The 27,802-nt window shown below is 40.8% G+C and overlaps 1 protein-coding gene across 1 annotated transcript in view; it reads right to left on the bottom strand.

Moving 5' to 3' along the window:
* Positions 1-424: 424 nt before the first annotated feature.
* The window catches only part of PROX1 (prospero homeobox 1), a 49,526-nt gene continuing 22,148 nt past the window's right edge, over positions 425-27,802 (bottom strand). Inside the window, exon 6 of the mRNA XM_059468995.1 lies at positions 425-6,188. Coding sequence (XP_059324978.1) covers positions 6,003-6,188 — 186 coding nt within the window. The 3' untranslated portion in view covers positions 425-6,002. The remainder of the gene's footprint in view (positions 6,189-27,802) is intronic.

Below are 27,802 nucleotides of genomic sequence, written 5' to 3' on the forward strand. Positions count from 1 at the left end.
GCACCATCCCTGCATCACCCATCTTGAGGAACCCCCTGTTGCAGGGCACCAGCATGGCAGGTACACCCAGGAAATGATTAAACAGCATAAACAAAATAGCTCACATTGGCTGCATTTAATTTAAAGGGCTGTCTATGCCTCAGACAAAACAGGTCTCTAGCAGGGAGTTATTCCTTGGCTGATAGACTATTGCAAAATAACATTCATTATCTTAACCGGCGCTGCGCTGGAGGTAGGACACCGAGGCCATAAATCATTATATCCATTTTGCAAGAGGGCTGGTAGTTTCATTAATAAATAATTTGAACTAAGGGGAGAAGAAAACCTTCAGAGGAGTACAGTGTTAGGCACACACAGTGTTCAGGAGTTCACCTCTTGACGTGGGGCAACATAAACTTTTGGAAATAAATGTAAACAATGGCAATGAGCTTGTAATTTATATTTTATTTTGCACAAGCTTGCATATATACTGCACATACATTCAGTTTAGAGAAGATGGAAGGCACACAAGGCAATTGAACTACTGTATCCTTTAAGTGGTACAAAGCAAAAAGGTAAAAGTCTGGAGAGTATACAAAAGCTTTAAACACACAAAATAAAATCCACCCCCCCCAAACATTTTTCCTGTGTTTATCTTAAATTTAGTAGCTGCCAAGCTAGAATTGTAACTTTTTTTTTCAATCAATTGTCTACTGCACCTTTTTTTTCCAAACGGACAGGGGAGTCTTATTGTTTTATCTTGTCATCAATTAATATTACAGTACATCCTTGGTAATACAAAATTGTACACCTTCATCAAATAAATTAGGATAAATTAAACCAATAAATTATGCAAAGTCTTCAGAACAATAGACGACAACAAAAAAATCCACAGTTGAAATTGCCTCTAGCTAAAAAATAAAATTAAAAAAAATCAAAAATTGACTTTATCAGTTCAGTTATTGTACTATCTTCAAATTAAAGGGTCTTTATTACAAAAAAAAGAGCTTAATAATGCTATTTACAACATATTGCTAAATAATATAAAGGCAGTGTTTTGTCACTTTTGTAACTATATACATATGAGTAATGGCTGGGACAATATCAGTTTAAACCTTAACCTTTGACTCTTCTGGGCAGCATTAAAACCAACCTAAAGAGGCTTTTTCCCCCTCCTTTTTTAGTTTCTGACTTACAGGCTATATGGTAATGAGATGGTTATTGTGTTTTTCTGCTATCTCACTCGAGTGGAACAATTAATGCAGAAGGTATGGATTTTAGAGAAAAATGTAAGCTCACTGTTTCTTCTAGATTTGTTTCTACATATCCCAGTATTTGTGCATTTGGAAGGTGGCTGCTTTGGGAGAGAGGTGACTGTGGCTCAGATGAAAAGACTGAATAAAGTCATAGTGCCACCACCTTTCATACACTAAAAAGGATATTCCTAAGAAGATACAAAGGTTAAATACCAGTTTTCATCCCAGCTCTAAATATGAGCATTTTTAGCTTCAGTTTATAGATGGTTTACAACCAACAGTTCTACAGAAAACAAAATTGCATTTCCTTCAACAGAACATTTAAGTGCAATACAGTAACTGCTTACTCATATAAACCAGTTACATTCCTTAAGGGGAGCTTTTTGAAAACAATGCGTATTGGAATTTTCAAACACAGAGTTGGTACCAGAAGGAAACATTTGCACTATTAACACCAATGATTGCTATATAATACACATGGCAAATATACTTTTTGCTTTCACTTCTCATGTACAGTGCTCATTTTGGGGGTTTTGTAAACCACTTTCCATTTTTAATATATATATATATATATATATATCTTTCTGTATATATATATATGTATAATCTTTCAATGCTGCTGGTGAAAATCCTATCTTTAAAGCCACAAAATCTTCACCTTTATTTCTTAATTAATATTAACCTGTGGAAAAAAAACCATTTTTCTATTAACTGACTTCATATACATAGAAAAAAATTCTGCAATTTTACAGAAACTGTATTACCCATTCCCTTGACATCTGATGAAAGAGACTTAACTTTTAAAAGTAGAGAGCTGGATTTTCAAGAATGCTTTCAACTATCTACACAGTTACTGTAGTGTTTCTTATAAATTCAACAGATGTTTTCAGAATGTAGTTATTAAAATCTTATGTCTTTATGCAAGAACAGCCGTAAGGTTGAATATTTACATTGCTTTATAAAAGTTCCCCTCGATTTTCAATGTTCACCCACATACCTGGTACAGTAACAAAGATTCTGCAAACTTAAAACACTTTAATTAAATAATACTCAGAGGCACAAAGCAAACCTCAGGAATACATGGGTGAACACTTCCTTAAATAATTACTACATTCTAACATCTTCCACGTGTTTACCATTAAATGTGAAACGTTCCCATTAAACAACCAGAGATACAGTAAGAATTAAATGTTTTGTAGTTTCAAATAGAACATTCTTTTCACAAAACATAACAAATGTCTAAAATAGGTTCTTAATCTAGATAGGAAAAAGGTAAGCTTTTCACTTCATACGCCTCTTTTGTGTATGTGTGTGTGTTGCTGTGTAAATATACATACATATGCCACACATGTTGTCCTGTGTGTGACCACATACGTATCTGTATATGCACATATGTCACGTATGAAATATTGCTTCTATACTACTTTTCATCAGGCTAAGAAAACACAAGATTTGCACCACAGTTACAAAAAATTGGCTTCTACAAGAATTTTCAAAACTCGAATGCTGCTCAAACAATTGAGAAAAAATAATTTGCGTTATCAAACTGTTCTAAAAATTCTCTTCTTCAAAAACGTATTCTCCTGCTTTGTTTTTTTTTATTTTTTTAATTTTTAAAAAGACACAAAATATGCATAGCTATCAACATTATGTCAAACAGCCGGGAAAAAAAAAAGTCAGTGTTTATTGCAGCTGTAGTAATTGAAAAATAAAGTTTAAAAGATGAAAATTGTAAGCCACAGAAGGCACAAGAACAATTGTACTTGTGGGGGAAAAACTGGTATTTTGAAGGATTTTTTTTATCCTTCCGCTGGTGCATTTAAGGTCTAGGCACAGACTATAACCTCAAGTTTATATGCAGAAATAAATCTGAATTAGCAGTAAATGAATGGCAAGATGGGGTTTCTACATGGATTTTGAAATTCTTTTCCTATGTAAACCTTTCATTACAATAAAAGTAGCCTCCTGCCTTTTAGCCATTTTTAGTGAAATAATATTAAGATAATTTAAAAGAAACTGGATTGGATTCTACTTAGAATTTAGTACAAGCTATGCCACGTATTTGTAATTTTAGGTGAATTGGGAGGCACAAAGGCAATATGGCTATAAAACACAGAAAAATCACATAACTGAAGTGATGAAATTATCATTTATTCCTTTTTCAGACCAAGGAGGTTTTTATTTTGCTTTAAGATGAAATTTCTATTCCTAATTCCTATGCCTCATTTACTATTGAGATTATACTACCCATAAATAAATAAATAAATGCAACAACATCAAGTGTTGAGTACACAATTTCACTTATTTAGATTATGTGAATCCCATTGCAGCCAAATAATAATAATATTAATATCAATAATAATAGAATATAATAATAATAACAATAATAATAATAATATAAAGCAACGGTAAAATCACAGGTTGAGATGGTAGCTAGTAGTATGTCCACATAGTATGAATAAAGTATGGCTTTGCTTTCTTATGTCCAAGGTGACAATGCAAAGTAATATTTTGCATCTGATGGTATGCCAATGATGAACTTAGTGTATTAAAACTTGAGCATTTTATGCCACTTCTTCCCATAAATCAAAAAAGTGCATGAACACAATTTTCATCCTTTCTTACTCAGAATTCATTGGAGTTACATCTTTATGAAGTGTAATGTCTACCAAATCATGCACACACACAGAAAAACAAAAAGGAAAAATGAAATAAAGAAATCAAAATAAAATGAAATAAAATGTAAGAAAATAAAAGAAAGAAAAAAAATACTGTCTACTGTAAGGATACGTACAGTATTAGGTACTCTCAGGGAGTCTAAGATCAAGATTTGTTTTGCTTTTAATGCATAGTGAAAATGTTGGCACTTCATCCCATGCTATTGTCTGCATTGCCTATACTCCACAGATACTGCCAGTGCTTGAAAAGAATGACAGGGAATCGGAGGATTGTGCTGTTTAATTTGAAGTCAGCAGGTTTTTAAGGCTTTCTGCTAACAATAATTGCTTTCATACATTTCTGTCTATCAGCAGTATTTGTAAATGAAGTGAAATTGCAATGATCAGGTCAGCTCTTTAGTCACATGGGTAAACTTTCACTCTCCAAAGTCAAAATGTAATTTTAAAATAAAGAAGATACCAATATCCTCAATGGCATAAATATAATTCAGGACTAATTAGGAACTTCCTCTAGATTTAGATTGAATTATGTAGGGGAAAATACTATTGATGATAACAATAAATTCTTACTGCATCCGTACAAAAGACGACAAAGAAAATGACAAATACAGTGTGCCATAGCATATTCAACCTTCCCCCAAACTTCTGGAGACGATTTCTTTCTGAAAACATGAGAAAAGGAGAGCCACTGAAGAAAGCATGAGAACTAGCAGGTAGCTTTCTTTCTTTCTTTCTTTCTTTCTTTCTGTCATTTCGTGGTGTAGCATTCAGGCAAACCCAGATCCATCAGGGACTTTACACTGTAGCTCAGGTTTTGGTCACCACTAGCTACAGCTTCAGAAGACAAGTGCAGCCACTTTGCTCAAATAGATTTTTTCTTTGTTTATTTTTTTTTAAAGCTGCACTTACTGTAATTTTAAAAATTGAACTTGGCTATCTGAACCCTGCATACCAGAAGGACACTGTGATTTTTGTATAATGCTACATTAGAATTTTATGAAAATGAAATTTTTATTCTTCTGATTACGAAAACACTAATTATATTTTATAGCTACAAACAAGCCTTTTTTTTTTTCCTTTGCCTCAGCACTGTGAGGTGAAGACTCTTCTATTAAGATGATTCAAAAAGTGCTTTTCAGGGCAGATGTCAAATATGGACAGGAAACTTTGTATGCTGGAAAGGGAATCTTGGGGGGCAGAATGGACTAAGAAAATAATAAATTTAGGGACCAATGCCACTTAAAGTAAGACTGAGACATGGCAATCTACGATGCTGAAGGTTTCATTTTTACTCTATGGAGAGTGAAATGCTTCCGCTTTAGTAAGCTGACCATATTCCAAAATTAGTGTGGTTGATACAACATTGTGCATGAATTACTGGCCTAACCCTGCAAGAACAGTATTTGATTTGTGCAAACATCCCTTGCTGCAATTTAGAGAAACAAGAACCTGGCATGTTGGTTACTGGTGCAGGGTATCTGTCATTTCTGTAAGGAACACATGAAGCATAGGGTTTGCTTTTTTGGGTGTCACTTCTTGGAGTGAGTACCTAAAACAGATGTATTTTTCTGAAGTATGAAACCAAATCTAGTTTTTGATTAAAAAGTATATAAATACAAATAAAAAAGCTCAAAGCTTATGAAATGGCTCCACAGAGTTCAGACCTTAAGCAGTATAAACATAATATAAACTTCATTGTCTGTAGTATTGTGCCATGACATTAGTCTCACCAAGACAAAATGCCACTTTGCAGCAAGCAATAAATCTGACAAAGCATTTTTAAACATAATGCCCTAACTTGCTAAGACAGGCTTTTACACGCTTCCAAACTCTTCTCCCTGAAAATTAACCCCGTTGATTCTTCAAATGTTAAGGGTCTCGGGCAAAAGTAAACCAAAGGCTGAAGTAAAATAACCATCCCCTTGGAACTGAACGAAAACTTATATCCAGGAGGGATCAGTCTAATTTCATATACATATATATATGTATGCCATACACATATATATGAAATTAAAATAGAGACACACATGACTTGGGCATCAGAAGGGGACTGCTACTTTCATACATTCATAAATAGCTGCTGAACTCTCTACTCATGAAGAAGCTCTTGTAGGCAGTTTGGGGATTTGAAAATCTCAGGGACCTCACTGTCCAGCTTACAGATGACCTTGTATATGGCCTTCTTCCAGGAAGGATCAACATCTTTGCCTGCGATAATGGCATTGAAAAACTCCCGTAACGTGATCTGAGCCACTTCCAGGAATCTCTCTGGAACCTGCTGATACAAGGAGACAATGGCATTAATACAGTTTTCAATTTCAAGTCTCTGGTTCTTCAAAGGAAACTGAGCTAAGTTCTTTCTTTCAGAAAGGGGCTTACATAGCACCTGCATTTTCTAAATGTGGCAGCCCTCTATTCTCTTATGCAAAGCTGTTATATATAGTACTATAGCAATAACTTTTATAACATGTGTTAGAGATCTTTGTAAAGTCTACTGACAGAATGTAGGTAACAAAATGTTACTGTCTGAGTTGGAACAGTAGGGGATTTATAGGATATAATTAGCAGGAGGGGAAACAAGCACAATTGTCTTTAAGGAAAAAATCTCTGCTTGATATTTTACCCGTGCATTTATGGCCATGTTCCCCTCTCCATGTGAGAACTAATATGAAAGTTATGCATGCACAGGAAGCCCTTTGGACCTTTGTGCCTGACTTTGGCCACAACCAGTGCTGAAAGCACTCAAAGAAATGGGGTATCTCTGAATGTTGTTTGCAGCTTAAAACCAATCAAGCAGGAAAGCCTTCAGCGAGTGGCTTGCTTCTGTGGCTGCTGTGCACAAGAACCCCGTAAAACTGCTTTCTCAGGAGACACTATGGTTTTTTCTTCTTTTTCAGGATCACACAAATACCACCCTAACCTCTTTAACGGGTGCATTGTGCTCCAAGTGGCTTCTGAGCTGGGGTGCCTTAAACTCATTTGTTTCTAAATGTCACTGTCACTTCACGGGTGAGTCAAATACCCAGCTAGAGGGAACGCGCCACTCTCAGAAGCCCCTGAACAATGGGTGAATGTTAAAAAAACTCAGATACCTCCACACTTTACTAATTCATTCTAAGTTGTCCCAGGCACCAACACCACCTTCTCACCTTTTGCCTTAAATGATTCAAAAGCAATCGCTCTAATGAACTGCAGGGCAGTTGCAAGGTTGAGGTAATCTCCATAAAGGTATTATTTTCCACTTTTATCACGGAAACATGGCTTCACAGCTCTAGAACTGCTAATACATGGCCGGCCAGTAGCCAGCATGCTTATAATAGCAAGTATTCCCTCCCTGCTATTCTTTGTCCCCTCCGGCAAGAAGAGTTCTCCGACCTGCACTAGGAGCCACTTGAACCATTCCCATGGCAAACAGACACTTGGGCAGCTCTCACTGATTTACTGAATTCGTGTCACACTGCCAGATCAAGGCCAGCCCCTTATTCTCCACTTCAGGCTTTTCTCCCCTTCTTCCCTTTAGAAGCCACTTCCAAAGCACTTGTCTGGAAATGTGTGTGATCAATCTGATAGAACAGAGCTCTGGAGCCTTCGCTCACCTGTCATTGTTTGGGAGACACCAGCAGTTTGATAGCCACGTTCTGACATCAAATAAGCATGAGATCAGCTCCCCCTGACACCAGCTGACAAACTCTGCTTCCAGAAGCCCCAGAGAAGTCCTCTGTCTACCTCTGAGAGTGCAATCCAGCCCTCACATGTTTTGGGGGTTTTTTGCTCCTAAAAGCATCTCTGGAAATTTTTCATTCAACAGGGTGCAGAGAAAGACACATCATTACAGATGGTCTATTCCAGCAATAATTAAGAGAGAAGAAATTAACTATTATGTTTCACTTACTCCAGCTCAAAGAAATTGCTTAGAACTCCCCATAACCACTCAGCTGTTCAGGCATTTGGTAACATGTCTACAGAAAATACCATGCTTTTCTCATTCTTTCATCGCTATAAAAAATTGACATGCTTTTCTGTTCATGCAGTTCAATGGTCAGACACTGCTCATCACCCTTGGTATGGCTGGGCACTAATAAACGGGAAGGAGTTTCTGACTACAAGATATAAGAAACCAGGAAAAGGAATAGATAACCAAATTCATGGAGTAGACACTGATTTAAGTCCATGAGAGCAAAACCTTTTGATTTTGGTGTCCACTCCAGAGGATCAACACTAGATGTCTTTCTTCCCTCCCAAGCTGCTGGAGATGAGAAACAGGCAATTACAAGCACCTACACGAGAAGTATGAAGTCCCACCTCTGCTTCTTTACCTCATGGTTACACCCAGGACAACTGTAAGCACAGAAGTGACAACCTGGGTTTTAAGTTGGGCCTTTGCCATTCAATTTCTACCTGCACATTTGAAAGATTTCCAGGCAGAGGGTGCTGCTTTTCCATGGAGTAGGCAGTGTGAAACCCCTGAACCTGTAGCTTCCAGGCCTTCCACCACTGTAGCAGCACACAGGCTTTTTTTAAGACTGGGAGCTATCTTTTAAGGTCCAACTTTATTGTACCTGAGCCACATCTGCCTCTTTGAACCTGGTACAACAGGCTGCAGAGAGCAGCCCACAAACATAACAGCGAACAAACCCAACAATGAACAAAGCCCTGTGGGGGTTTTGAAGACCCAACTTTTCAGCTTTTTCTTCCTCTGGAGGCTTCACCTTGTAATGCTGAGTTCCTAAAGATCTCCCCTACTCCTAAGGCATTAGAACCATTCATAGCTCTTTCATTTTGGGATGTTATTAGCAATTTTTCATGTCAGACTAGATTACACACATTATTTTGCATGTTGTAATGTGAATTACATTGTGATTAATCCCAGAGGATGGTAAGTCAGCCAGCACTTTTTCCTTTCTAGAAAGAGCATCTACAGTCATTTTTATTGTTTGGGGGTTTTTTTAGATAAGAGAATACTAGTGAAGTCCAGAGCCTGAAAATAAATATTTAAATGCATGGGTAGTTATATTTTTCAGTGGGCAATTAATCAGTCAGCCATGTTAATTATGTGTCTGGGGGTGGCATTTCCCTGACCCTAAGTGATGGCGACCTATTCAGCGCATCTTTACACCTAACTGACTGAACATCTCCGAAGTAGGAACATCTGCATAAAATGCTTCAGTGACAAATAAACTCTATCTACATTGCTTTTAATAGAACCAACAATCCCTAGTATGAACCCAGGGCATTTTCTTAGCATCAGGTGGCAGCAGTCAATCAAAGAATCACACTGTGCATTCACCAGGAGGAAAGACAATGAGGTCTCGTTGGGGGAGTCTAGGTGGGTCTCAGGCTGAAGCCTCCACAGCAGTCCAATTTGCAAAGAAATCACACTTTGCTGCATGCTTTGTAAATATAACTTCACTGCCAAGGGCGAAAGTCACAGGGCAGACTTTGGGCCAGTGTAAATCAGCAGGGCTCTGCCAGCCCCAGTGCAGTTACACTAATTTACACCTGGTACACATCAGTCCTGTACTTTCTAACACAGTCCAACAACCTCCATGGTGCCCCTTCTTAAGCCTTAGCCATGTTAACACGTCCCCTTTGTCTATGAAAACTGGGAGGGAATTAAAGCTCTCATCTGCTCTTGTCTATTTGTGCTGTTTTAACTACTGGCATTTTCCTTGGCGTGAACAACAAACCTGAACTATTTCACTCTTGGGTTTGCATGTACAACTATCATGCCGAACCATTTGGCTTAGTGCTGTGGGGGAGTGCTTTGTTAAAAATACTCGGCACATACTATTTCTATGGGAGCAAAAGTGTAGTTCCAATGGCTCAAAAGCTGCAGTCAAGTCAGACCTAACTAACTCCTCTTTCACACAGAAGCACACACAGCTGAAGAAAGCTTTATAAATACTTGTTGAATTTCTTTTCAAGGGAAGTGTTACCCAAAAGGAACTGGGGACTGAGAAGGTGAGGGCAGTTCCTCAGCAGGTCTAAGTCAGTGTTGCCTGAGGAAAATCAGTGAAGCAACTCTGATTTTAAGCCAATAGAGAATTAGGCTCCTCTTTCTAACGGACCTTAAAAATCATCGTTGAGAAGGAGGGCACACTAAAAGTAGCTCTGTGTCTTAAACTGGTGGCCAGTCACTGACCCTGGACTGTTTTTCTCATAATTAGGTTGTTTTGTATCTTCTATCTTTTATTAGTTTGTTAGGTTTTTTTGAGTTGTGCAGCAAAGACTTTTTCTCCCTTTCCTCCTGTTCCTCTCATCTCCTCCCCTTCCTGAGCCCTCCTCCTCTTCCCAGTTGCTTTACCTTCAAGGATGATTTGTTTTATTAAACTGACTGTCCCCAGCCTCTGCAGTACATAATAAAAGCCTGACATAGCAGCCTGCCTGCCTTCTGTGTCCTGCAGATACTCATCATAAGTGTCAGGACATACCAAGGTTAGCGGTCACTGGAAGTGCGCTCGCTGGCTCAAGCCTTGCCAAACATGCTTGGCAGCTGAATGAATGTCACAGAGAATAGAAGGGGAATTACAAAGGTTAGAAAGAAGACAGTCTCTCCCTCTCTCTCTTTTTTTTTCCTGGAGATATATAAGCTGATTTTTCACACTTCTGAAATAAACATCAGCTCATTCACAGTTCTTTTCCAGCACTTAAATCTCTCCTATTGTCGAGCAAACCTCCAATTTCTCCCCAAGCATTATTTCTTCATTAGCAAAATAAGATGCTTAAATTCTCTCTTAATAGAAAAGGGGGAAACAACCAAAACCAAATGACAGAACAAATCACCAGTCTGCTCTAAGATTTATATGTGTATTTCATGTCATTAATCCTATTAAGGGTGGGCTTCTCTACAGTTAATCTTTTAAACTTTCAAAAATTCTTGCTCAAGTGGTAAATCTAGATGATAAGAAAAGCAATACAGATGTAAAGATCACAGAATTGTGAAAGTCAAGTTAAAACCGATATTCCAGAGAATTGTGTTTTGTTTTTTTACTATAAAAGGGCAATAAAATGCTGACTGTAAGAAGACAATGTCAAGGAGAAAAGGGTATTGGTATTTTGGATACTCTTGACTGCTCGCCTTGGAGAGAGAGTTATTCTTGTCACAAACCCTTTTGTCTGCATCTGCTGACTGCTTGCCTGTAGCCAGCAGCATACTTTAACTGTTTTGTCACCTCCTAACATCACATGCATCAGCTGTTGTGCTTTTGTTACGGGTATTGTAGAGCTAATCCACTGTGGCTGTTCTACTGTGCAGTAAATAAAACAGAAACTGCTTCTCAGACAATTCTGCATGAATATTTCAGATGGCTTTTACAACTCTGATTCACAAAATAAAATACACCCCCCCTCAAACTAGACTCAGATGCCTCAAAGCTAATTGCATGCAATGACCTCAGGCATCAGAAACAACTGTTTTAGTTGGATAAATGAATAACAGACCTTGCTAAAGTTATTCTTTAAAAATACTAAACGTACTTCTTTCCTTGCAATTTTACCTATACATTAATTTTTTTTTTCTTTAGAAGACTTCAGATTTTTTGTAATATTTTATCCCAACAAAATGCTTAAAACATCTTTAAAATATTTTCTTGACTAAGTGCAAGAGCCTGGGAAGCTAGTTTATTTTTACTTGAGCATCAAGTATTTTTGAGCATAGAAATAATTTTACAAAGTTCCCAAACTTCCCCCTCCAACTTTCCCAGAACAGGGAATAAAATATTTACTCAGAAGTTCATTTTCTGCGGCTGATTGCTAAACTGTCCTAAGGCAGGGTGGCTTTGAGCATGTACACAGGGGCAATGGTAGCAAAGCCCAGCATGAGGTCTGGAGCAGAAAAGATACCCTAGGAAAGGAGACAAACAGGTGAAGTACTTTACCGAGCATTCATTCACCCTTGTGCACACATGATTCCTCTAAACAAACTCTCCTATCCCTGCTGTTTGTTAAGTAAATATTGATCAAGGAGAGACATATCTCCTGACAGCAGTAGCACAAGCTGGGGGCTTGTACTGCAGACAGAGTGGACTTAAATGGATAAACTCAGATGCTTTAGGAAGGCCACACAGAGATTACTAGATAAAGAGGCAAGAAGTCAGAGCTGGCTTTCCTTTCCCTGCTGCAGGGAGTTGGGACTTGCTTACATGGAACCTCCATAATAAAAAGAAAAGTCATTTGCTCCTAGACACAGTCCTACAAAGCAAGATGCCCACATCTTAGGTGCTCAAATGACTTCTATTTTTCTCTCTTGCCAGCTGACACATTAATATTGCATGCAATAACTGGGGAGTTTAAGGCCCTCTCCTTGAGCACATGTGGGAGGCTACCAAGGGTCAGCTTCTCAGCAGCGTAAATTTTCACCACTCCACTGGTTCCAACAGAGAGTTTATGTTGCCTGTGGATTGTCCACCTCTGGTTGTGCTGGGCTGGGGGACTGATTATCCTCAGAAGCACATTTTTCCTACTCACTTTCCAAGTGAGCGGTTCACTCTAATGCCTGTGGGATAAAATACGTACCCTTACACACGTAAGGGTGCCCAGTTTAGGCCTATAAGGAAAGAGTGAGGATTTATTGGAATGATGTGTGCAGAAAGCAGCAGCAAAATCACTAAGCCATTGGAGGCTGTGATTTCTTGTGAAATTTCTGCAGCACGTAGCTGCAACCTCATCTTAGAAAACTACCAGGTTTGGGTGGACATAAGTAATGCAAATGCTTCTTGGAGGAGATTTGAAAGCAGTCCTCAGAGACTGGACCAGAAGCCTCCAACCCAGGAGCAAGGCGACCATAAAGCCATTCATCCCGTCTGGGGGGCACAGGGAAAGGATCACAGGGCAATTCTCAGTCCGGGGTCCCATGTTTAGAAGTACCAAGACCAACGCAATCATTCTAATATTGTAACAGCGTCAGACAACTGCTTGGCTGTAGCACACAAATCTGAAGATCCTTCAGACAGGGACAGCTGGGCTAAGCTTGGAACCTTTTCTCATACGGTGTCTAATCTGTGCAAAACTTCAGCTCCATTTCTACCATCAGGCTGGCCAGAGCGTACCTACAGACTTTGCCTGTGGTATTGTGCTGCAGTCTGATAGTGTGTTGTATTACTAATGTTCCAAGAGTAAACACACTTGTAGGAAACAGCTATAGTTCAAGGCTGCGCTTTAAAAAAATAAATGTTTCATCAGTCTTAGCAAAGGAACAAATGGCAGTAACACTCTGTATCATATTTTACAAAGCTTCAAAAGAACAATGTCCCGTTGAGTGAAATTCAGTAGCATTCTGTAAACATTAATTTAAGGAAATCAATAGGCTCTGTGAGCTAAAGCCATATTGCAAGATAAACTGGCTGGAGTGCTACTTTGTCAAACAGATTTTAGTTTTCTCGGCTAGATAAAGAAGGTTTCAAAATGGAGTAACGTGTTGCAACCAAGGTTTGAAAACTATGTGGCCTTCAAACAGTCTGCTTGTTCCTACTACAAAGCTGGATAAACACACTTTAAAAATGATAAGATTGGACCAGGATTGATTTTACTTTCAAATTTTATAATAAGTAGAATTCTTGGTACGTGTGAGTTTGGATTTTTTTTTAAACTATGAGCAGAAATACAGAAATGCAGCCTAGACAACTCAAGAATGTTTTTTTCCAATTTTTCCAATTGCAGGACACTGTGGATTTTATAGTCTTTATTCATGTTGACCTGGTGGGCAACAAGTCATCTTGCCAAATAGAAAAGCCAAAATCTCTCATGGACTTAGGATCAGAGGTCTTTGGTTGGTGAAGGCTGCTCACGTTGCAGAGCACAAGGTCGTGGTGATGGGAGTAAACAGGCTGGAGGGGATGAGAGGGGCAAGGCCAGATCACTCTTCTTGCTGGGTGATCTAGACAGTGGCTATACAGAACAACTCTGTAGGGAACCCAAGGCTAAGGTATAAACAGCACCTACTAGACAAGTGCTGGATAACCTCTCCAGGATGATAAGTCCACTACTGGGGAAGCAGTTTCACCATGGCTAGCTCCAGATCCAATAGCTTTAGTGTGTGCACACAGTGATCCATACCAACACAGATACAGGAATAGCAAAAGGGATTCGGGAGAAATACTTTTGCCAAGAAAACCTCATACAAAGCACAGACTAGATTGGCACAGGCACCCCTCACTCCCAAAGTCAGTGTAAGGTGAGCTTTGGGGGCAGAAAGAAACCTTCTTAAAGGAGATGATTAAGAAACTCCACTTGTGTCACCCTTGCACAGCCCTGAGCCTCTTCTCACAGGAGAAAGTTTAAGCCTGTGGGCTTTGGGGGAAAGTTGGCACCTAAATGCACATTCCTGTATCCACAGTCTATGTCCTATAGGAAACTTATCAAGGACAAGCCCTTTTGCATGCCTCCCTAGCAGTAAGACATGACACTATCTCTGGAGCCACTTCTCTCAGGGCTCAGAGAGACTGGAGACACTCAGACCAACCCCTCCCTTGAGTGCACTCCATAATCCAGGGACCACCCTGCTTTAAGAAGGAGCTTCCAGGCAGCTCACCTATCCCCCTGCCTCCCTAGAGAGCAGGACTTGTGCTACCAGGAGCTGCAGGCACAGATCTGGTGCCTTTTCAGGGCTAATGCTGCCCTGAGCAGCATTGCCCCACCATCGGGCTTCCCAAGGGCAGCGTCTGCAACACCTCACCGGTGTCCTGGCTCCTGCCACGTCCATCCACACTGTCCCCTCTCCTCGCACACATTCCCTGTTCCCCAAGAGCAGTGAGCTGCTGTGTGGGACCATCTTAGCACTGTGAGTTGGTGTGGCAGCATATCAAGCAGGAGGCTTTGGCTTCTACACAGGAATTGGAGGCAGTTTTGGAGTAAGTTGCTACACTTTTTGGCGCAAAAGCCACGGCAGCATATGGCCCAATGTTCTCAGTTTAAGTCTGACACTTAACATTATTTAACAGTTTCTGTGTTAGGTGCTTTATAAGGTAAAGGAAATTAACAATTTTCAGGTAATTAGATCACTCAATTGGCTGAACATCCTGGACACCTCTTAGAAAAAAAACAGGTTGGCTCAGGCAATGGAAAGGCTAATGCCTCTTCCATTATCACTTATGAGGAGAGGGAAATAGTTGGAAAGGATGCTTTTATTTTAAAAACACAAAGGAAAAATACCTCAACTATTGGATGCTCTAGTACACACACTCTTCTCCCAACCAGCACCTTTCTAGAGTGCAGGATGTCATTTTGCCCACCTCTACATGTGTCCCAACCCCCCTGGCTACAGCAGCAGTTCTCTGGTGCCACCACAGTCTTCATTTTTTCCTTCAAGTTTCCTCTCACAACTCCTGCTGTACAAATCCCTTCTTTCCAAAAGAAATAAATTTTTTTTGAAAAGAGAAAAAAATGGACAAGAAACTGGGTGGCTGTTTAAGAAAGTCTGTTCTCCCACTGTGCCACACAAAGAGAAGACCCCTCTTTTGGGACAGCCCTAGTACTGGAAAGGGAAAACCATTTGTCCAACTCTGGCTCAAAAGAGAAAAACTAGGCAAAAACCAGAGGCTGCTTATTTCATTTACTGTTGCAGTGTAGGTTTTTTTGTTTGTTTTTTTTTTTTTGACTCTTTAAAAACCTGGGAAATTATTTAAGGATGTATGTTTAAAGTTTTTGTTTAAAATAAAGCCCTTATCCCCATGAGGAGAGTTTGGAGCACTAGTAATCTACTGCTGGCTTACTGTTATCTCCTCCACCAAGCTCACAAAGAGGAGAGAGAATGGGCATGGCTCTTACAAGGAAAAAACCTGACAGTGGGGCTGCTGAGATGCCTGATAATATCGGGGAAGTGAAAGTGGTAGTGCAGTGAAAATGGATACTGCGTGATACATTAGATTTAATCACTTGCATTTCAATTAAGCTTTTTCACAAATAAAGACTGGGAAGTACTCTGCAGGCTCCCCGCACGGCTGGAGCACGGAGCCCCGAGCGCTGCTGGCGGCTGAGCGCAAACCGCGCTGCCGCAGCTCGCTGGGGCTCACAGCCCTGCTGCCTCCCTGGTGGCACCCATCTCCCCATGTCCCCATGTCCCCATGTCCCCATGTCCCCATCCTGCCCCACACACAGCACCACACCGTGTGGGATCTCTGTCCCGGAACGGCTGCGCCCACGGTGCAGGGGATGAGCGCTCCATCACGGCATGCAAACACCACACCTTCAACGTGCTCATTTCCAACACAAAACTTGGTAAGACTCAGGAGTAGAGCAGGGTAAGACAAAATAATGAGGACTTAGCATTTCCAATTTGTTTAGACTTTTTGCACCTTGGAATTCAGTTCTCCCTTTCTCCGCCTTCAGAAATCATCAACAGCATTTTATGGGAAGATTATTAAATTTCCTCTTCTGCCTTACTGATGAATTAGAACTGCATGAGATGTAGAGGCTTCTAATGGAAACTCTGATTGCCCTTAACTTGCTGCATTGCCAGTGGCAGTGCCACAGAATGGAAAAATCACTAAGGCTCCTACAGCTTGTGCTAGCTGGGCATTTACTGTGTGTTGGGAAATGTAAGAAAGCACCACTGGAGGGGTTACTGTCACACTCCAGAAGCTGTCTCATACAAAAACTGAAGAAAAAAATAAAACTCTAACACACAAGAAGAGTCTAACTTTAACTCAGTCCATTGTGGTGAAATGCAATCTGCTACAAGAGGCTGCCTACAATGCCAAGCAGCATATTATGCACCCTGCTGCCAAATTCTGGCAGGCACCACATACAGGCGCCCACAAAAAACCTGCCCAGAAAAGTGAGTACAGAGATGACCACCTAATTCTGGCTCAGCAGAGAGGTTATTGCATACTCTCCTGGACACATCAGCCAGATAGGAATGTGATGTGTTACTCAGAAGGACCAGGAGGCACAGCCTGGACTGAGATGAGCAGGTTATGTCTTGCACCAGCAGCAAGTCCTCTACTTTCATGGTGTATTTCCATGTGTGAAAGATCCAGGCATACAGAAACTGCTGGTTAGACCATGGATACAGAGGCAAAGTGGCTCACAGAACTTGTACTTTGCAAGGATTTTTTTATGTTGAGTAGAATTTGGCTCCATAGGTGAACCACTAACACTATAGTAGAAATGATGTTTAAAATGATTATGCATCTAGAATATATCACATATATATATATATAGATATGTACACATAAATGTTGCGACAGTATACAGTAACATCTATAATTGGCGTTGCTTGCTCTTGCACAGTCTTCCCATCTCTCTGCATTGCAATCACCTTTGTCTTCTGTGTCTGGCCCTGAAAAGCTCCAACTGTGCCCTCTTCCTCCTCAGTTTGCATGGGCTGGGCTGGGGGGAGTGAGGAGGGAGGTAGGGGAGAAGGATGGGAAGCAGGTGGTGTTTAATCAGTCTGGCAGGGAAGCAGGCTGTCACCAGGGTCCTTTTGGGGGTGTCATGAAGGTGGCAAGCATGCCCTCTGGCACAGGGTACCTCCTTTCCTCTTTCCAGTGAGAGAGGGTAAGGGCAGGGGAAGGAAATTGTGCATGGTTATGGGTGAGGGGTGTTGCAAATAAAGCTGTCTCCACCAGCTTATGCTCCTACTGAACAATTCTGAAAAATCTCCTCCCAGTGCAACCATGCTTTTATGAGCATCCAGAGCCCATCATGATGGGATAAACTGCTCCATCTATGCCATCCTGAGGCATGCAGCTGGCCAAACTGGGCGACAAACACCCTGTTACAAGCTCCAGTGCAGGACCTGCCAGGGACCAGTGAGGCTCACAAGCCTGTGAGGCCAGAAGACAAAGTCTTCCATGCTAATGGGCTGAGCTGCCTCTCCTCTGACTGCCGTTTATCCCTTGCGGAAGGAAGCGGTGCGACTCCAGACAGCAGTGGATTAGATAACCTCGAGGCTGGGCCTCATCTGATGGAGCCAGCTCTCTCTGCAATTGTGGGAGATAAGCTGCTCCAGCCCCTGCTCCCCCCACCCCGCTGAACATTGATATTTGGCACTTAAAGACCTTTCATATGCGGTGTTTATTTTCCCGTCTCTCCTCTAAAAACTTTCTGAAGTTGCAGACTACTGCTTTAAATGCATTTATACGTCTATGCCACAGCTCTGCCTAAGTCCCAGTCGCAGCAGGCTGTCTGCTTAGCAACAGAGATCATGCCACCCTGGTTTGCTGCTCTCTACAAAGCCTCTCCACTAACTAGAGAAACAAGTTCAAGGCCACCTCTTTGAGCACTCTCGACCACCACCTGGACAGGCTTCTTCTGACAGCACATTTCCACCAGAGCCTTGAAACAGCCTCCCCACAGAGGGCACACAAAACGAGTCAGAGCCCGCCCGCGTACCTTCCCCCTCTGCAGATAAGAAAGCTGAACCTTGCCCCTTCCAGATCTAAAGGGAGAAATCATCTCCAAAACACTGATTACCTTCGGCCAGCCTTTCTGGCTGTCCTTCTATCTCTCACCCACCCATCCCTACCTATCAGGAAGAAGCTCTCTGCACAAAATTCAGCTACACTCTAGTGCTGCAGGTGATGGGCTATGGGTAAGCAAGCAATCCAGTGCTCCAAAGATTGCCTCCCACTTGGACTGAACGGTTTTTCTTCACTTTTGTGCTGTTAATGTTACAGCTGCTACAAACTACATCTGCTCCTGCTCTCAGGTTTGCTTTGTCTCATGCAGGTGAAGGACACTGAGTCCTCATGGATTTGTGCAATATCCTGCTGCCACTTCCTCACAACCTCAATATTTGCCCTTACAGATTTAGGTACGTTTGAAAACAGCATCCCCAGCGCTGCAAGGCCTGCCTGCAAGCAGACCTGGGCTGCCACTGCTCTCTCAGGCCAGGGATATCTGCTCTGAGAAAGGGCAGGACCCCAGAAAGCTGGCCCAGAAACCAGCACGGGTCACAGCGCTGCTAAACCTCTCTCACGGTTTCCAAAGTATTTTGACAGTTTGCTAATTGACATCATGAGAGCCTGACTCTCGTCCATTTTAAAACACATTGAATGTATCAAGGAAACGGTATTCTGTGTGAAGGTGACCTATTCAAAGTCCTATAGGATGGGCAATCCTATCTGTAAGGCTTCTGTTAAAGTCAGTCACACAGCCCTGACCCTGCACTGTGAGACAGCATTGGCTGGGATCTCCTCTTTTGGCAAGCGTGCCTCACAAAAATAAAAACAACACCCACCCTCCACCTCACATCCATGAACATGATGGCTCTGTGACTCTAAATTCAGTGCTGCATTTAATGTGTAGTTTAAAAAATTAAATGAAACTTTTTTCCAATTAGCATTTAAAATATATTCACACACTTGACTGTATAGTAACACAACAAAAGACAGCTCTTCAGCTGGCATATATTAATTAGCTGCAATGATTGCTGGAGCTGATTTACACCAGACATTGAGAATCCAGCCCAGAATTTAGTTCCGTGTCATGAAGAAAAAGCATGGGGTGGGTGGAAACAGGGAAAAATCTTACAAAGCTAGTAAGCTAACCTACTATTTCACATCTCTCTGGTATGACATTTATATAGAACAGCTTAGATAAAGTTCAGAAGATCAAACACTTTCCTCAATTTTCACAGTACAAAATGTTCTATGACCTTCTAATGTGACACATTAAAACAGATACAAGAAATTTCAGCTGATCAGGTCTCAAGAACACCCTCCACCTTCATTAGACAGTGCTGCTCCTTCAAAAGTTCTGAGTGAGAAATTTAGCTATGTTGTCTAAAAGAAATGAAGAAAGTCTGGAAAAAACATGTGCAACTTGCATGTTACCCATTACCACAACTAGGATTTATAAAATGGTAAGATTTATTGATTTTTTTCTTTTTTTTTCTTTTTTTTTTTAAACACCGGGTTTTAAAATTGCCTAACGAATTCCTGCTAGCTACAGAATGAAAGAAAAAGCATTTCACCTTGTAAGGGATAAGACTCTATTGAGTGAGGGATGACATGGGTTAAAATTCACCTTGCTTCTCACTCCTCATCCACGATGGGATTTTGGAGAACGACGGACATCTGGAAATCAGTTTTACACAGAAAAATAGAAAACAGGGAAGAACTAGGAAGATGAATAAAGGCTCATCACAGACACAAAAGACCAGAGGAAAAAGAAGCTTGGATTTGGGTATTCTTGTCTGGCAAGGAGGCAGGCAGTAAGGCTAATGAAGCATTTGCGATATGGGACGTATGCCAGCGTAACAAAGAAGATGTGCATCAGCTCTGCAGATGTGCCAAAGCCCCCAGAGCAAAATAATGACATAATCACCATCAGTGTCACAGACCAGACTGTACACAAGGTGACATGGGAGAGAATAAATAAGGGTCTTTAGAGGCCTGTAGTACACACACGGGAAGGAATAGCCATTCCTCACAACTGCCACAAGAGAGAGGCGAGATGTTGGGTATAATGTGTGCAGCCAGCAAAAGAAATCTTGAATTGTGCAAGGCTAACACACTATAAATTGGTGCTTTTCTTGATCTCCAGTTGACGTTTCAATTCCCAGTACCCCTTGTTGAATGCTAAATGAAATGGCACTAGGAGTGAGAAGAGTTTGCCAAGTTTTGTTTTGTTTCTGTGGGTTCCTTTTATTTTTCCTTTTTTTTTTTTTCAGGGGGTGAAGGGGATTTTTTTTTTTTTGTTTTGTTTGAGAAGAGGAGGGGGCAATAAAGAGGAGTACAGGTAAATAATTGTGAAAGAAGCAAAACTAAAAAAACAAATACCCCCCAAAACCCCACAGCACACCATCACTACATGCACACACGCACACAGGAACAGAAACCCTACACCATTCAGCTGGAACAATCCTAGGATTCCCTCAAAGCAAAGCTAGAAACAAATGAGGATGGGGTTCGATTTGTTTGGTTTGGGGTTCTGTTGGTTTTTTTTTTTTTTTGTTTTGTTTTTTTTGCAGGGATAGCAGTGATGATTTTGTCTTCTGGTTTACAGCTATCCCTGAACTAAACCAGAAGAAATCCAGCTAAAATATTTTTCCATGCTAAAAGACAAGATTACTATTTTATTGATCAGTAATAAAACACCACTTAGGGTAATTTAGCACTTAACATGTTATTTGCGGTGGGGAGTAATCTGAAAAGCTCTGAGTAGCCTTAAATCATTTCACAACAGTTCTTCCTGCATAAAAGCAAGTGTTTGCCTCTGTACACATCTGTGATTTTGTGGTATATATATATATATTTATTTTTTTTTAAAGAAATCTGTCAATTTTTAAAGGGAACATCCATTTGATAAAGTAGAACAACGCTGCTAGTAGTGTTGCTGCAGGCCAAAGTGGGGAGATTGTGAAAGGGCAGGAGATGGGCTGAAGGTGCCAACAGGACTCTCACAGAAGGAACATTCAAGTACGTAATTGTTTGCAGGATCTGGACCTACAAGAGGAGCTCAGAAGAACAAAGCACTTGGCTTCACCAATGTCCCTTTTCATTGCTTCTAATGAAAGATTCATAAGAATAACTTTAATTTTTTATGATCTTTTTTTGCATTACTGTATTAGCTGCATCTACTCTGTATGCAATTTCTTCTTAAATACAGAAAACCTGTTTCAAAATGCCAGACATAATAACTTAATCAGTACAATAATTGATCTTGATTGTTATGCAGTCCTTCTTAACAGTCAGGAAGTGAGACGGAGCCCAGAAAATGTTTTATATGATTATTTCTTCCCATTGCAAAGTGATGTATTTGTGAAGAATGCAGGTGAAGGTCCACAGTAGAGTTCTTTTTTTCTTTTCTTTTTTCTTTTCTTTTTTTTTTGAGAAGAAAAAAAAATTAAAACCCCCCTAATTTGCTAGTTAAACTGTTCAGTGGAAGAATGATTGTATTTGTCCTTTTTGGCTTCGCCCAATTAATTGGAGCAGTAACATAGTGATTGTTAATAAACAGCTCTAATTTGACTGTACTTCTTGCCTATCTACTAACCCCACCATATCTTTGTTTAGCATATCATCAGGGAAAACAAGGAAGCATGTATATAATTTTGTTCTGTTGTATATGAAGTTTAATAATTATACCACAGTGGATTCTAAATTAATCACAGAAGGCACAACAATATTAATAATCTGTTTAGCAAACTCCAGTGTCTTTGCACTTTGATGTTAGGAGCAGAGACAGTATGAACTGTGACAGTTTTTTAAATTGGGCGAGTGTTTGTTTCTTTTTCAGCTTATATCAATGTTTTCTTTTATGCTTTTTCTACTGTGCACCTTGTTTCCCTCTAAGGAAAAAAACCAACAAACCACAAACCAAAACCACGGAACAACTCAACAAACAAGCCTCTGCTTATTTGGGTGAGTTTGGATCAAAGCTGACAGATCGAATTTTTCATTTATTTAACGAAGTTTCATTGCAGCCATTCTTCATAATTACAGCAGTGTTTTAATTTTTTTCCTTGCCTTGAATGGGAGAGAAGGGGTTCTGAGAAAGTTTTTAATTAGCTAAATAGGTCTGTGTAATCTAGATGAAATAAACACGCCCGTTTGAAAGGGTTGTTAGAACTTTTCCAGCCATTTAATCCATAGATGGCTGAACACAATGATACCTTCCACAGAAAGCTACAGCCACCACCAGCAGCTGTTAGAAGAGAGCTTGCTCCCTGCTCCTATTGATAACCCTTTGTGGAATGAAGAAAAAGAGCTGAGGGAAGGAGAACTGAATGTCAGACAATAGACATCGCTACACACACTGTCTCTGAACTTTCCTCATCTCTGAAGGACAATTAATTATGAAGGCCTTTGGGGTAGGTCGAAGCAAGGGAAAACCTACTGCTGGCCCAGCACTCCAGCCGCTATCTCTGTGTTTGTTAAATGGTTGTGCCTGTTGGGGAACCAGAGTAGCAGCCACCAAAATAGCCAATAGATCATTTAGGAAAAAAGAGCAAAAGATTTTTTTATGTGTGTCTGTCCTTGTATAATTCTATTCTCACTGTGAAATCATCCATACACAAAACACAAGGACAATTTTTTTTTTTTTTTAGAAGAACCACAGGGTAGGTTACAGTCAGAAACGGCCTCTCAGTGGTGTGTTAAAAAGGATGGTCTTTTCACCAAATCATTTCACAGAGGCAAAACAGACAAACACAAAGAGTTGAGACTTTTTCTCCTACATTAAATAGAGTAACTGATAAGGTCAGACATATGATACCTAAAGACATGAATCTGTGAACTCTTGAAGTCAAAGGACTTCTCTGTGCAAAGGAACAATCTTTCAAAGGAAATAGATCATAGAACTCCACTGAATCCCCTTTAAACTTTATGAAGCAGGAGGAGAAAAAGCTCTAAGTAGGGAAGCTTGACAGAAGAGCCTTGAACTATTTTCTGAAGGAAAGATGAGACCCTCCCTAGGCTGCCACAAAACATCTTTTTTTTTCTAAAGGCTCTTCTGAACTTTGATATGTGCCAAGACACCGCTATTGAAAGCTGTATAATTATGTGCTATAGCCACTGTAGAAAATGCTTTGTTCACCACAACAAAGAACAATAAGCAAAGTAAAGTGACATTACACTGTATCTTTTTCTTTAAGAATGTTGAGAAAGGTCACGGTACGTTATAACTAATAAAGCTGTTGAGTAAGGAAGTTTAAAGTTGGGCTCGCTGTGCTTAAATGCAACCCAATGACAAAAAGGCAGAGGGAACTAAAATTGTAATGACATTAAAAAATAGATCATATATCAACATGCCAACTTCATTATACAAACACCTTGATTCCAAAGGACACAAACAGCAGACCCAGGAGTAGTGCTGCAATAGTATTCCTCTCACAACTCTCTCCCTAATAGCTTCCAACTACGGTCTGCAGTTCAACTAACTGCAAAAACTGATTAATAAGCATTAATTGATACATGCAACGTACGGACCTTCTATTGCAAGCCGTGGATTCTGTTACTTGATTAAAAACCAGGTTCATGTCCTGTGCAGTTTCAAGGAAAGCTCTGCTGTTTCACAAGGGAGCCTCTTCAAAATTAGAAGGGGAAAAAAAAAAAAAAAAAGGAAAAAGGCCAGAGGGCATCAATTAAGTTCCCTGAAACCAAGATTTTTAAGTGAAAAAGAAATACCATCTGGCCACCTATGTTTCAGTTTTCCTTCAGAGGACTCAGGACAGTTACATTTGTTATTCTCAAATTGCCAGAGCAGCTTTACTCCCCTTACTGCAGATAGCAGACAGCAGCCTTCCGACTCGGTCTTTAAGAGTGCAGAGAACGATGTTGAAACACTACAACAATAAAGCCCTTGAAGGAGGAAGTATACAGCTGAGGGAGAAATGTGAGGAGTGGAATACTGAAACAAACAACTGTCCCGTTGGGCTGTGCTCACTGCTGGTGCCACCAGAAGCATGGAGACTGCCACAGCAGGGCAGTTTGCACAGAAAGAGCAACCTTTGGGATGCAAGTTAGCGGGTTACAGACTTAATTTCACTTCTCTTGAGGCCACTCTGCACAGCTCCAGAGTATTAGGGTGGTTATAAACTGTACTTTACAGTGCCTAACTGCTGCAAAACCACTCAAAAGTGGCCGTAGTTTAAATGAGAATCAGGTTTGAGGACTTTAATTCTCCTTTTGATGAACACCAATTCAGTTCAAGATGAATCCTGCAGATGAAACCGGGAAAGAATACAGGTTCCTAAAATAAGCATATGAGTGGCCAGCAGCTTTTATAATTTAGGATGTCTTAATTTTTGCATGCAGTGCTGGGCACACTTCATTTTCAGGGAATGGACGGTTGAGGACCTCCTGACAAAGTGACTCTTATTGAGCATCCCAAAATGAAATTGACCTAAAATCATCATCACTTCTGAAAATGTTGGCAGCCTGCGTTCCTCTCAAGGGCTTGTAGGCCGCTTACGTGACTGGGTTACTACTTAGATTTTATAGGTGGCATTATTTGACTTGTTTTACATCATCCCATTGATTTTTATGGGACTAAGTCAGAGTGCCTTAAGTTAAACACTCTGCTAAGACCTGAGTACAACTGGTCTGAATTAGGTTTTTCCCACTAGTATGGTTTTCCCCTGCCAAAAGAAGGGCAAACTCCTTAAAAAAGGTTTTTTCCCCCTTGGAAGCGACACGTGCCGTAACTAGCGCCGTGAAACGAGGCGATCCTCGTGTGGAGCCCCGCCGCACCAAAACTGCAGACAGTGTGTTTGTGCAAATAGCCCAGCTTGGCAGGCGCCTCACTATTGTGATCCATCTCAATAAGTACATCTGCAGAAGCGGGCAAGTTCCCGGGAGGCAGCGGGTGGGCTGAGCTCCGAGCATGGCGCATGCGGGGCTGGCTTTGCTTCGCCCACCCCGCAGAGCAGCGGGGCAGCCATGGGGCACAGGGCGGAACTGCCACCACAGAGACACCCCGACTCTTCAGAACTAAGGCTGAGCTGTTAAATGCCCACCAGGAGAAGGAATGGGCACTGTGCAGAGAGGCGTCAATACGCGGAGAGTGACGGTAACTGCTAAAAAATGCCAGGGAACAAGGATGACTGAGAAGGAGTGGGAGACAAAGCAAGGCTAAAATTCAGAAATTGTCCCCAGACCAGTTTCTTTTGGTTGTTTTAAGTGAATAAATCTGAAAATAAACCCTCCAGTTATGTTTTTTAACCTATGTTAAACTAATTTTTTTTCAACTCATGTTTTTCAACCATAACTCGAAGCATGGTATCGCCCTGGTTTTTTATTTTAACTCAAAGCATGGTATTGCCCTGGTTTTCAATCATCCTGCCAGAGTCACAACTGTGAGCTCTGATGACCTGTGCTAGGGCAGATTATGAAAGAGAGTAACAAAAATATTTAATTTTATTTTCCTTACTTTTTTCTGTGATACATAGCAACGATACCTGACTTTAATTATTGCAGCTGGCATTCAAAAGCCTATGGTAACACCACAGATGAGACAGATATCAAGTGGCGCAGCAAGCTGTGCTCTCTTTCTGACCAGCTTGAGCTGGGACACTGACATTTGTGGCTTTCATTCACCAGGACAGCCACCTTCTTCCTCCCTGCAGGAGTGCCCCCAGAATAAAGAAGCACCTTCACCGGCCACAAAAAAATCCCACACTGTTTTTTCTTTTTTTTTCCCTTTCGATACTCGGTCCCTCATTACTCTGTCCAGCTCAGCACATGCTTCTCCAGCTAACCCTACTGCAAGAGGGAAAAATGTGGAACTGGTTACACACATGCACACACAAAACAGGCAAAGTTGCACTGCATGGGAGGAGGCCTTGGATCTGTCTCTGGCTCACAGCCACACGGGTACAATGGCAAAGCTAAAAATGATAGGACATGTGGTTTGTTAAACATCTTATTTGACTTTGCTACAAGCTGTCACTGGCAATGCCCAGGGAAAAGAACACAGTATCACAAATTCTTGAGCAAATCAATGGCACAGCCTGGTATGGGCCAAACACACATTCTAACTTTAGAATTCTTTTCCTAATAGTCAGTTTAGGCCTATACACATGAAGCATATGCATGAATGTGACCCGAGAATAGACGAACGGAAGGGTTTAGGAATGACAGTGTAGGTGATTTAAGAGAAATAGCATATCAGACTAATCAGAAGATCAGCAAAGCATCATTGAAGTATGAGAGGAAGGAACTTTGATGATGCTAAATATGGGAAATGCTCAGTTTGCTAAATCCTTTTGGATCCAATTTCAACATTACAGTACTTGTCATTTTTGCTTTCCAGCTTCTGGGGGAGGGGATGGGCATTTATCAGGAAAAGTTACATTGTCTACGTTAAACACTGCACCACACAGCTTAATGTTCTCATAACTGCTGGATCCTCAGCAAAACCAAGAACGGAACTCTAGGAAATTCTCATTTTAGTGCATAACACAAGGAAGACTAAATGAATGAATTTGCAATCTCCATTTATAATATCTCTTTCCCTCAATGATGGAGAAAAACAAACCAAGGGGCTCCTTTCCAACCCACTCTAGGACCCTTGGCTGAGGAGACTGCAATCTCTAGCAGTACTAAACATGAGATTTATGTTTTCTTATCTACTTGAAAACATATATACAATCCCCACAATTCTCCACTGGAGTAATCCACTTACATTAACACTGGCACTAACACTTTGAAAATGAGTAATAACTGTCTGAAACCATGAGAACTTTTGAGTGCAAGGAACATTTCAACCTATGTTCTATGAACAGAAAAATGTTACTAAGAAAAAACTTGAGGGAATCTAAGCTCAAGGAAAAAGCTGGTCACCCTTATCTCCTGGTGTGTTTCCTTTTCTGCTCCTATATTTAGTGACTGTGGCTTAGCATCAGGGCAGACCTACAGCCCAGGGGTGGCAGTCTCCTGCCTTGTGCCTGCTTGAGTTCCTAGTAGGGCCAGAGCCCTTGAGAGATCATGGAACACCAAAAACAGTCTAGATGTTGCCATCACCCACCATGGATGGCAAAACCTTTGAGGAACATCCTCTTCCCCACCTTGTTTCATCTGCCCCTTCCACGCAACCATCCTTGCAGAAAACTCTGCCAGCCCAGAAGAGGGGGAAACAACCAAGAAAGACAACAAAGTCTTTGCTTAGACTTTTTGCATCATCTGAACTTATGTGCTATGAGAACAAGTCCTGCTAAAAATCCATCAGAAGGATTTTAAGCAGGAAGTCACTCTCCTCATGCTGAAAAATCACTTTTGTACTAGAGGGGGATCATTATGCAACTTGACCCTGAGGGAATGGCGCAGACAAAAAAAAAAAATTAATAATTAGTATCACCATTGCTTTCCTACTCCACCAAGAGATGGGATTACTCAAGCCTCCCCCACATGCACACCCTGTTCAAACGCATCATTACATCTGACTACCTGAACAATGCAAACTGCCATCCTCAGCAGGGAGAAACACTCTCCCGTGGTATCGCCGAGG

Source organism: Ammospiza nelsoni, chromosome 3 (assembly GCF_027579445.1).
Source record: "Ammospiza nelsoni isolate bAmmNel1 chromosome 3, bAmmNel1.pri, whole genome shotgun sequence".
Lineage (NCBI taxonomy): Eukaryota > Metazoa > Chordata > Aves > Passeriformes > Passerellidae > Ammospiza > Ammospiza nelsoni.